This window comes from Sander vitreus, chromosome 7 (assembly GCF_031162955.1).
Source record: "Sander vitreus isolate 19-12246 chromosome 7, sanVit1, whole genome shotgun sequence".
In the NCBI taxonomy this organism is placed as follows: domain Eukaryota; kingdom Metazoa; phylum Chordata; class Actinopteri; order Perciformes; family Percidae; genus Sander; species Sander vitreus.
Window position 1 is genome coordinate 26,136,741 of NC_135861.1, and position 12,977 is coordinate 26,149,717.

The window sequence follows — 12,977 nt, forward strand, 5'->3', positions numbered from 1 at the left end:
GAGGGGGTCTGAACCAAAACCAATTTATGAATAACTTTTTAAGCATCTATTAATGATTAACAGCATTACCCTTATTATTCAGATTATTAAAGAATATGATGATGAACTATGGTGTATTATAGATTAAGGTGCCCAGTAGTATATAAAGTATTTGGAATTAGCCCCACCTTTACCAGCTGCAACATTAAAGTGATGTACACATTAATGCATCAGTTATATACACTAATATATTATACTTTTTTGTAATGCTTAATGAGTACTTTTACTTCTGGTAGGCCTACTTATTATACTGCTGGGTAGTTTAATCTATAATACATCATCATTTATAAGTTGTTTTGATAATCTGAATCTGCAAAGAAACTAGTAACTAAAGATTTTAACTAGGCTAGATGTAGGCCTACTAGGCCTAGTGGAGAAAAATGTAGCACAATGACAGAACATGGAATTACTCAAATAAAGTACAAGTACCTCAAATTTGTATTTCAGTACAGTACTTAACGATCCACCACTGTTGCTACTTTTACTTATGTAAAATATCTGAATACTTCTTCTACCACTTTATGAGTACCAGCGAGCAGACCCAGTGGCCACGCCCAGTGGACGTTTTTTAATGGAGTTGTGTGTTAAACGAAAAGACCCTGAAGGCAGCATATTAAGTTATGGTCAATATATGGAGAAGTCGCTAGGAGGAGGTGGAAAGTAAAGAAGCTGAGGGAGGAGGGAGAAGGGAGGAACGACGAGACTATAAACAGAAGTTAGACTAAAATTTCAACACATCGTCGTCTGCGCCTCTCATCGCAGGATTGTTAAGACTTCTTCACACAAAGGTAACGTTAGACATCAAAAGACCAGCGAAATAACGGACTTTTATTCGTTATGCTAACCATTTTTCCGTTAACAATTTTGGAACGGTCAAGGATCTTCCCAAAAAAAGGAGTTAACGTTAGTTAGTTAGCTAGCTAGCTAAAAAGAGTAAGTTTTTCACACTTGTACACTCGTGGAGGAAACGTTGTTTGTGTTTATGTAAGACTAACTTAGTTGGCTAAACTTAACAAATTCAATAAGAGCAAGTGGTTGATGTAATTATTTAGTCTGAGACAAAGCTGGTATTGTTGCTAACCTAGCGGCGATTTAGTTACGGTCCGAGGGAGGACGGGCTCTGCTTCTTCCTCAAAATGGAACTTTTGATCTTATCAGGGGCCCAGACGATGTGTTCTTGGGCCTGAACATCATTTAATATATTTAAAGTACAGATCTATCCCCTTTTTAAGGGCCCATTTACTGTTAACACAAAGTAGCGTTGGCTTTAAACTTTGATTTGTCTTTTTAATTTAATTAACTTTATGGATAATACGTTTAGGCTATTTAATATAGCACCTTTTACAGAACAAAGTCCATTAGGCCAACAAAAAAATCAAAAAAAAAAAACAGTAAAAAGAACAAGCCATAAAAAAATTTGAAATAAAAACAGTAAAATAAAACTTAAATAGAAACTAAATTACAAACATGAGGCAAAGGCCATTTTTTAGTCTTGAGCTGCTTTTTTTTTTTAAATCGTCAACAGAGAACACAGAACGTAAGACAATAGGAAGGGCGTTGTACAGCGTCGCAGCCACTATTTTTTTTTTTTTAAGATAATTTTTTGGGGGATTTTTAGGCCTTTATTTGATAGGACAGCTTAGACATGAAATGAGGAGAGAGAGGGGGGAATGACATGCAGCAAAGGGCCACAGGTCAGAGTCGAATCCGCTCTACCAGGTGAGCTACACAGGCGTCCCAGCTACTATGTAAAGGCATGGTCCATGGAGCGGCGAGGAACACCCAGTAAGCCCTGGCTGGTCACCTGATGGATGGTGATATAAGGATGGAGCAGGTCAGAGATGTACACCGGTACCTGGCCATGCTGGGCTCTAGTTGTCAGAACAAGAACTTTAGAATGAGTATTGAACTTGATAGGAAGCCAATGTGAGGAGGATAAAATGGGAGTCATGTTGCTGCTGGACCTGTTCAACACCCTTGCAGCAGCCTTACATGTTGAGGCAGGTGAAAAGGAACGTGCAGTAGTTTAGCCTGGATGATCCATCGTCCTGGTTGTAATTAAATTCAGTCAAACAATGGGGACGTGTGGTCCACTGACCTACGTATGTAATGGAAACTAAAATGTGCGGTTTGTCACAGCTGTCTGTTAACCTTTTTATAACTCAAATCTCAATCAGAAATCAAATGACTCATGTCTTCCATAGCTGCCCATATTACAGCTGAGGTCATGTTTGTATAATTCTGCCTTGAAAAAGTGTGTTTTTATTTTTTCTTCTTGCAGGAAACCATATCCTCGTCAGCCATGGGTGTAGAGGGGGGAATGAAGTGTGTCAAGTTCCTGCTCTTCTTTTTCAACTTCCTTTTCTGGGTGAGTAACCGCTTACTATCTCTTTAAATGTTAACCATCAAAAGGTAGCAGAGTAGATGCAGATGACACCTAAACGTAATGTTACTGCAAAGTTGATGGAGCTTGTGGTTGCCAAAATAAAAGCAACAAAGGAGCTAACAGCACATAAGACCTGGTGATGTTCTCCAATGTGATTTGTGTTATCAAAATACATCAGTGTATCTTTTTGGCAGGCTGAAATACGTACTAGTTAATGTAACATTTCTCTTTTTTGCCTGCCCCCGTGACTTGAAGCAGGAATCTGGTCTTGTTTTCCTATTTTTCCATGTAATTTATCTGTAAAATCAGCTGATGGGCAAGCAACCTTTGACATCCCAACCTTTTTATTCCTGAACACTTACTCACTGGGTCACATGTTTTGTTTATTACCAATTTATTTGAAAGCATGAAGGGAACATGAACACGAGGACATTCGTCTCAAATATCCTGGATTAAACTGAGCATTTCCTGGATGTAACCTGCCCGTTCATTGCGTGTTTGAGCAAGAGGTGGTGATGATGGAATGTGAATCTTATGACCAGATTTTTTTAAAGTGTCACAGCCTCATGTGACTCGTACAGATTCCAAATCAACACTTTTTTTTTTTTTTTTTACTTTACTGACACAATGCCACTGAAAGCTTCACACGGTGATTTTAACTCTGTTGCACTGAGTGAAAATCATCTCACACAGGACAGGAGGACGTACAGAATGTTCCCTCTACTCCGTGCACATTTAGGACTGTAACTAACAATTATCTTATTTGTATTATATTATTGATGGTAACCACGTTTTGTATTTTTGTTCTGTTGTAATAAACTGAATATCTTTAGACTGTTGGTTAGACAAAACATGACATTTGAAGACGTCGCTCGTAATTTTTTTACTTTCCAACATTTTATGAACTAATGTAATTGAGAGAATAATTAATAAAATGAATCTGATGGCTGGTGTATAAACAGATAATAAATAATTTGGTCCAGCTGGATAATTATCAGGGCTGTGTATCGTTCAAAAATGTTAATACCGCTACCAATACCATGACTTTGATACGAGTTCGTGAACGATACTTTTTTCGATACCAATTTATAAAATCCATTTAAACAAAAATAAATTACAACATTACACATTACGGCACAAATCTTTTTATTTATTTGCCAGCTCCTGCTACATGAGTTTTCCCAGCATTCCTCTACGGCGTGTAACGTTAGACAGCCAATCAGCAGCATTATTAGATCTTGGTAGAAGCATGCTGCCTGCTTATTGACTCACTGACGCTGATGAGGTTTAGTCCTTAGGTATTGAAATCTGGTACTGAATGACGAGGCATTTTTTCGATACTGGATACTAAGGAGGCAATTTGGTTGTTACCTAAACAAATATTGAATTCTGTTCCCAGCCCTAATTGTATAATAAAACACAGTTGTAATAATACAGAAAAAATGTTTTCATGGTGGGCGCTGTGGCTCAGGTGGTGGAGCGGTCGTCTACCAATCGGAGGGTCTAAGGTTCGATCCCTGGCTCTGCAGTCCCGTGTTGAAGTGTCCTTGCCTTGGGCAAGACGCTGAATGCCACTGCACCATCGGTGTGTGAATGTTTATCTGATGAGCAGCTTTAATGGCAGCCTCAGCCACCCGGGTGTGAATGGGGCCTGTACTCTGTAAAAGCCCTTTGAGTCGTCGTTAAGACTAGAAAAGCGCTATATAAATGCATCCATTTACATGAATGTATAATTGTTAGCAAATACTGTACATTAATAAACATTGTAGTGTGTTATAAACATTTATTAAATGATTATATTCTGCTTATAAATGCTAAATAGAGGGGTTAAAGCATCATGTCGGTTATAATTAGTCTATGGAAAACAGTAAGAAATGCCAGCGTGACATCTTCAAATGTCTTGTTTTGTCAGTCCACAGTCCACTTTAATACAATATAACAAAAAAACAGCAGTTTATAGTAATCAAATACAAGTTTGTAACGCACTATAATGTAGTTGTTTTAACAGATAATGAGTAATAATATAGCAGAACACAATTGTAATGATAAAAAGACTGAATAGGAGAAGTTATAATTGCTGACTAATACTGTACATTAATGCTAAATAGGAGGGGTTAAAGCAACATATTACCATATTGATTCATTTATTTCCTCAATGATATAAGTCTGTTGGAAATATATATATATATATGATATATATATATATATATATATATATATATATATATAAATAAAATGTTGGAAAACAGTAAGACTTCTTCAAATGTCTTGTTTTGTTCAAACAACAGTCCAAATGTTACTCAGTGCGTACAATAAAACAAAACTAATTTTAACATTGCTTGACTAAAACAGTTAATTGAGTATCAGAATGGGTGATGATTAATAATTAAGTAAACTAATGTTTCAGCTCTACATATTTTCATCAAGAAAATAAGCTCAAGCTAAAGCAAATAATAACATAACCTGGATAAACCCGTATTTATTTTCATTACTATTCTATTGTATTCTCTTTTATTCTATTCTGTTGTGGTATTGATGTGACCGTCTTTGCCCTGTTTGCCTTTTCTGTTCACTCCATTATGTTTTCCTACGTCAACCATTAGCTACCTATTTGATTGAAGCTCACATATTTACATTGGTGTAGCCAGCAAAGTGACAGCAAGGGCAAACATGGAAAACACACAACATTAAGGCTAGAGACTTCCAGTGTACATATGTATACTTTTTATTCTGACAGACATTTCTGTTAATCTTACTTGAGATCAGAACTACGAATCAAGATCAACATGCCCTAGATTTCTTTCAGTTCCCCGGCTTCACCTAACCTAACAACCGCGGTCCCGCATAACCTGTGTCACGACGCTGGTTAACAACTAGTTCAATCAACCCAGGGTTTCCCAATCCAGCGGTGCGCGCGTTCACATAAAAGAGGCGGTGTTTGCACAGCACGACCAATCGCAAACCTCTACCAGAGCTGCATATTTTATATAAGAAGAGCAAACTATAATTCTACATAAATATGAAGAACACAGACACGGTTTTACAGGCTGACCATAATTACACTTGTGCTTTCCATAAACAGCCGTTGCTTTAGCCTATTATTTCAGTTGCAACCCTGGCAGTGGTAAGTGATCGTTAGAGCAAATAAAAAATATAAAAACATAATTCAAACCGATGTGCACATTGGCAGCACACGGCTCAACAAGCCGACAAATAGCCTATACGTAATTCCCTCTGCTGAGTCTATATATTTCATAAAAATACCCATCAGGTAATGTTAACGGGGTTGTCGGTCTCTAAATGTTTGAACTTTTCTGAGCGCATCTCTCTCTCTCTCTCTCTCTCTCTCTCTCTCTCTCTCTCTCTCTCTCTCTCTCTCTCTCTCTCTCTCTCTGTCTGAGCGCGCACTGAGCTCCACCGGATCTTCTAAGAACGGTGTCGCCGTTATCAATCGAGTACTGATTGGTCAGTAGGCGGTGCTTTTACACCGGTAGATCTCTAATCTCCAACATAACCTGCTCCCGACCAGGTTAGGTGTTCAGCATAAGTTACCACGGCGATTGAACTCGGTAACAAGTGATCCACCGTCGTGATACACAAAACCCTGGGTTGAACCTGAAGTCACCTCGCTAACGCCAAATCTTGCTTCGTAGTGAAGGCCTCTGAGTTTGGCTGGGAGTTGTTGATTTTGAGGCTTCTGTTAATTTGTTGACAGTGACTTGGCTATACTGAATAAAAAATAAAAATAAAAAAAAAGTTAATAAAAATGGCTTGAGAGAATTTACTTAAATTAAATACAGAAAGAGAGTTCTATAACAACCCTATAGGCCAAATGTAGGTCTCTTTCCTGTGCCTCCTTCTGCCAGGATGTGTTTGTTTTTGCGTGATGACGTATGTAACGGTAGTAAGACTGATCAAAAGGTCAATAAATGATCTCAGTCTGACTCAAATGATTACATAGGCATCATTAAGGTTTAACCACATATTTTTATTATTTATCAGCTAGCTGAAATAATTGTTTAGTCAAACAAGATATTAATCAGCAACAATTTTATTACTCAATTAATCTATCCATATACTTTTTCATCCGCTTATCTGGGACCGGGCTGTGGTGGTAGCAGGCTAAGCAAAGTATTCCACACGTCTATCTCCCCAGCAACGTTTACCCCTGATGCGTTCCCCAGGCCAGACACAATATTTTAAATGATTTCTTTAAAATAAAAAAGCCCAAATATCACAGTTTGTATCTACTCAAATGTGAATATTTCTTTTTTTTGGATTTTGGACTGTTGGTTACATTTCATAGACTAGAGATGCGTTTTAGGCAGTATCGGCGCCTCTGATACTGCCTAAAACGCTGGTATCAGTATCGGGAAGTACTGGAGTTTATGCACCGATCCGATACCACGTAATAAAGCCCTAAAGAAAATCTACGTTAAAGTAGTTTATTTATGTTCTTTTTCCGTTATAACTGACTGTCAAACTGGATAAAAAAAAGAGAGTTCTGTGGCGTTCATTGTTTGTGTTTGTTCATGTTTCACAAAGAGTTTAACCTGAGCCAGATCGACAACAAAGATAGAAATCATATCACATCCATACAGGGATAGTAGTATACAGCTGTTATACATCATATCATCCATACAGGGATAGTAGTATACAGCTGTTATACATCATATCATCCATACAGGGATAGTAGTATACAGCTGTTATACATCATATCATCCATACAGGGATAGTAGTATACAGTTGTTAAAACATAATAAAATATGTGACACACTGGTCACGGATCGGTACTCGGTATCGGCCGATACGCAAGTTCAGGGTATCAGAATCGGTATCGGGAAGCAAAAAATGGTATCGGACCATCTCTATCATAGACTAAACGATTCATTGAGTAATAAAGAAAATAACAAAATAATTTGAAGCTCTATTTATCAGTATGTTATGCTCATTGCAACATTATCGTCGTCACAAACAATGACACACAATTTCCAAACTGATTAATATGTTCACAGTACTTCACGCCTTATGGTCAGTCTTATTCTGTCCTCATGTATCACTTGACCAGTGACGTCCTTACTCAAACATCCTCATTGATGTATCATTACCTAAGACGCAGTTTAAGACATAGCCTGTCAGCATTTATGTAGAAAATATGGAAGTATTAAGTCTTTTTGCAATTTTTTTACAGTTCTGCCTGCGAAGGAGTTTTTAAACTCTTAAGTTTGTGGTTTAGTTTTTCTGCTGCAGTTAGAGTTAGTACTTGAAGGTCTGTTTAATGTCCAATAAAAATAAATGAAGACGCGGTAGAGTTGAGTGGCTGCGCCTGATGACTATTTTCCTTATCGATTACTCTGCCTGTTATTGTCTTGGCACATATCAATATATTTAATACATACATTTTTAATACATATTTTTCTACTGCTGGACTAATCTTTCATTTTGACTATTCTCAGCTCGTGGTTAAATCCCTTCCTGTTCTCTAATTGAATTCCACCCACCACTGTTGTATCTACCCTGGATAATATGGAGTGGACAGGCAGCTTGCTGTCAAAGTGAAGAACATGCCGTTCAGTGTGATGTTTGCTTTAGAGCCAGTTGATCCCATCTGATCATTGTCAAACAGTCCGCCCACACAATGTTTGTAGAAGATTTAATGGTCTGCTCTCGGTACCCCACCCAAAGCAGTGACACATGTGTCACATTCTATCACCTGATGGTTTCACATCTGCACACAGGAACTGAAGACTGTTGCAACTTCCTTCCATCTATTTAGCATCAGTGCTTATTAATCATTTAGTTTGAGTGAGTTGTTCATATGGAAGCAAGGTGAAGTTAAATGGAACATATGGACGTTTGAATCTTATAAGCAAGTGGATATCTAACAGTAGTTAATACTTTGAGAATCATCTATGTATGTGGTTTTATTTCCCACCGGTACAATCTCTACTAGGTATTTTAAGCAGCTTGGCTCTATGGATGGCAATGGCGATCTTTGGTTCCCCGCACTTTGGTCCAGACTGAAATATCTCAACAACAATGACGGATTGTCATGAAATTATGTACAAACATTCATGGTCCCCTTTTTTATTTAACGCCACCATCGGGTCCAAATGCCAATTTATTCTAAACGTAGTTTTTGCAAAGCTAATGACATTCTGTCAGCCTATTTCAGTTTCAATTAGCAAATGTTAGCTTGCTAATTTAAGATGGTAAACCATTTATGATGGCTAAATTTAAAATTACCGTCTGGAAATTTTTAAGAGAATTCATACCACAGGTTGTCAGACACGGTACTTAATTGTGATAAATACAATTTCCACATTACAGTATTACAAGTATTTAGTAGTGGTTAAATAAAAAAAATGTGTACATGATAAAATGATTACAGCCTTTCTTTACCTCCATAGTGTTATCAGATAATCTGTCGTCTCAAACTAAAGAAACTTGCTTGTCTTACATGAAAATGAGCAGACGTCACACGAATTCCACCTTAAACTAACCCCCCTCTCTTTCCTGCAGTTATGTGGCCTAGCATTGATTGTGGTGGGAGTCCTCGTTCAAGTGGGTCTGCACAAAACCTTGATGATGAAGGACGCCTCAGCCTCAGGGGCTCCGATTGTTCTGATTGCCGTCGGCGTTGTGATTTTCTTCATTGCCTTCTTCGGCTGCTGTGGTGCCTGGAAAGAGAACCACTGCATGGTCGCCACGGTAATTCACATAGTTAAACCACACAACAACAAAAAGGGCTACATTTACATTGCTACAGGGTTTTTTTTAAGATTATTTTTTGGGCATTTTTAGGCCTTTATTTGACAGGACAGCTGAAGACATGACAGGAGAGATAGAGAGAGGGGGGGAATGACACACAGCAAAGGGCCGCAGGTCGGAGTCAAACCCTGGGCCCGCTGCGTCGAGGAGTAAACCTCTATATATGGGCGCCCGCTCTACCAACTGAGCTATCCGGGCGCCCATGTTTTGGTTTTTAAGGGGAGTTTTGAGCCAAAAGCGAACTCCGTGCACACAAGTGTTACAGCTCCAGTAAAAGAACTACTCTCCGTTTAAACTAACACGCCCAAACCGCATATGTCATGAACATTCTCATATACTGGACACGCGCCTGCCGAGGTAAACTGGAGGCCGCATGTATACTCGGCCTGTTGCTGGTAGTTGCCATGGTAACGTTAGTAGCCTAGCAGTCTCAGAGAATGAGACATCATGAACGAGACATCATAACCCTATCAGGCGGTGAAACATTGGCGTCAGTGTCGGTGTTGCCAAAGGTTTAGGGGCTCTGAAACGCCAGAGCAGTGTGAACGCGAGGTGTAAACGTAGCAAAAGATATTAGTTTTTAAACCAAAACGTAGCAATGTAAATGTAGCCTAAATATGTTTAAACTGAATTTCATTTTGCAGTAGGATGAATGAATGTGTGGCTGTAGCTTAGAATAATAATTACCTTCATGTAAGTCACTGAACTATCTTTTATTTCTTTTTTTCCGCCAGTTTGCTGTCCTCCTCGTTCTGGTCATTCTTGTTGAGATTGCAGCAGTAATCGCTGGATACGTCTTCAGAAACAAAGTAAGTTTAGAACTACACTGTTTTTATGTGTTACAGTACATAATACCCTGCAGAAGGTGTGGTTTGACTTCCATGTCGTGTCTCCCATGTAGCTCTCAGGTGTCGTCCAGGATAGTCTTGAAGACATGATTTCTGATTACAAGAACGGCACAGCTGAATTCAAAAAGTCTTTTGATAAGCTGCAGGAGGATGTGAGTTCAGTGTCGATTCTCCTACTCATTGTTTACTCAGTCTGACAACACCTTCACATAACACCTCTGCATCCTGTTGGTCTGCGCTGCATGACATGACATTGTTTTTCTTTGCACCTACCTACTGATACAGTTTTTTTTACGGTACATTGCTGGCATGTCTGTCCATATAAAATGTTTTTCATTTGCAGTTGAAATGCTGTGGCGTGAACAGTTCTTCTGACTGGGTAGACTTCAGATCTGATAAGAAATCTGTGCCTGACTCATGCTGTGTGAAAGTCACTCTCAACTGTGGAGTCGGGACCATGACAGACGCTGCCAAAGTTCACCAGGAGGTAAACTGTGACTGTTTCACAGCTTATCATCTCACATCCTAAATGTGAAGCAACAATAGGAGGAAATGTAGTGTTTGCATGAGCAGTAACTTTATACAGCTGTCATTCGGCTTGTAGGAGAGTGAACAGGAACTCTGGATTGTTTACCGTCCGCATATAATCCCCCCCAATTAAAACAAATTACTGTGTGAAGTAGAACCCAGCAGATATGGATATTTGAGTTAAAAAAAAAAAACAGTATCTCTAACATGAACACAACATTTTAGTTAACCCTTAAATTACATTTCTCAAGAATTGTGTAGTGAGCAGGACATTTTACCAATTTAAAAAAAAAAAAAAAAAGTTTCAGTGCTATCAGACGGACAACCTATGTAATAGAGACAACAATGTTTCTAACTTCCATCAAACCCATTTTGAGCATTTCTGTCCTACAGTTTCTTTTTAATTAGCGCACATACACACCTTTACGGACACGTGTGCTCATGAATACATCGGCTGATTTATTGGTCACACTGGACTGAGCGACTGAGGAGAAATAGGTTGTGCAGTGTTACAAACCTACAGAGAATTATGACCCAACTCCACAGATATGTTTTTGCTTTTTATCCTGTTTTAGCTCAACACTGTCTCCAGCAGCAGCAGCAGCAAAAACATCTCGGTGGTATAACTGATCCCAAACTATGTTGGATGACTTTTTGGCAAACAAAATAAAAAATATTTTGTTAACAAATAAAAGATCAAATATGGCCTTATTTGGTGTAATAACAATGCCTGTATTACATGAAAATGAGCAGAAATTATCCCACAAATTCCACCTTAAACTACCCCACCCCCCACCCCTCTTTCCTGCAGTTATGTGGCCTAGCATTGATTGTCATGGGAATCCTGGTTCGAGTTGGTTTGCACAACCCCTCCATTATCTGTGGTGCATATAGCAAATGTGCAAGAACAGTTTGTGGGAAAAGTGAAGGGTTACCACTTCAATACATTCTACATACTGAGTTTTATTGAGGTCAAAAGAAAGTTGATTTTGCAATAATTATTATTTTATACATACAGCATTGGGGTGTGTGGGACTTGATGAGAACGTCAAGCCAAAGTTAATAAAACGCAACCGTTATAAAAAGAAGTCAAAGTTGTCCTACGAAGCAACTGGTGATGTTGAATCTAAATGTTCCTTTTTTTTTTTTTCTTTTGTTGTAGGGTTGTCATGATGCTATGGTGGCTTATCTGAAGAAAAACATCTTGTGGGTGATAGTTGCAGCTATTGTAATTGCCGTCCTGCAGGTATGTAACATCAATGAAAAAAAAGAAAAAGACAAGACAGTACCTAGTGCAAAGTTCCTAAGCAGTTCATTTTACTACATTTTACTTCCCAAAACAAATTCATTTGAAAGAGTTTTTTTTTTTTTTTTGTATTCATTTCAACTCATTACTTTTTACTTTTGTCTTATTGCATTTGCATTGTCACGTCTGGTGGTTTTATCTTGCTTTTAAAAGTGCTACAGGATGTGGCTGGGTTAGCTCAGTTGGTGCACATATAGGGGTTTAGTCCTCGACGCAGAAGGTCCCGGGTTCAAGTCCGACCTGTGACAATTTCCTGCATGTCTTCCCCTTCTCTCTCCCCTTTTCATATCTAGCTGTCCTATCCATTAAAGGCGGCAATGCCCAAAAAATAATCTTAAAAAAAAAGAGGATATAAACAAAGATTGTGATTTACAAGTCTGTCAAACTAAATCTACTAATAGAAAAAAGAAACCGATCTGTTAATATATGTCCTCTCTGTCTTGTATGTGATTGTTTTCCTTCCAGGTAATGGGCATCGTGTTCGCCTGCTTGTTGATGAGAGGAATCCGCAGCGGCTACGAAGTCATGTAGGAGGAGTTGTCTGTTCAGGTCGCGCTTATTGGTAGCTGTGGAAAACTTTAATATGTTCATACTTCAGATATAATGCACAGCACAATATATTTTCTCTTTTATTGATTTTTGATTATATTTACATATAACAATAACTCTGCTTTGATACTGTATGTGCTTAGGAAATAGAAATAATGTTCACTTCGTCAGCGTGTGTTCTTGTTGCTTGTGAGGAATTTTAACATTACTGTAAAGTTACATTACTTTACTTGTTCCGTTTTAGAGACTTCATTTCTTGTTTTATATGTTCTGCTGGTTGCCAGTTTCTGTTTTTATTAAAGACTCTTTAAATTACATCTGAATTTGCTTTGAGTATAAATACAAACAGGGAAAATAAATGCACTCAAAAAGGTATTTATTTCAGACACAGTTCTATTACAGTACCATGTATATAATATTGACTCAGCAACATGACATTCAAAACCTGTTGAACAAATAATATATATTAAAATAATAAAAACTTGAACAAAAAAGAACTTTTGCAACTCATATTTCAGAGGAACTTGCGTAATGGCACAGGAAGTAGATG

The 12,977-nt window shown here is 38.1% G+C and overlaps 1 protein-coding gene across 1 annotated transcript; it reads left to right on the top strand.

Moving 5' to 3' along the window:
• The first annotated feature begins 680 nt into the window (after positions 1-680).
• Positions 681-12,744, top strand: cd63 (CD63 molecule). Its single transcript, XM_078255671.1, has 8 exons — positions 681-827; positions 2,321-2,407; positions 8,948-9,136; positions 9,931-10,005; positions 10,098-10,196; positions 10,388-10,531; positions 11,735-11,818; positions 12,344-12,744. The coding sequence occupies exons 2-8, from the start codon at positions 2,342-2,344 to the stop codon at positions 12,407-12,409; spliced, it is 723 nt and encodes a 240-aa protein (XP_078111797.1). The 5' UTR covers positions 681-827; positions 2,321-2,341; the 3' UTR covers positions 12,410-12,744.
• The last annotated feature ends 233 nt before the right edge of the window (positions 12,745-12,977 follow it).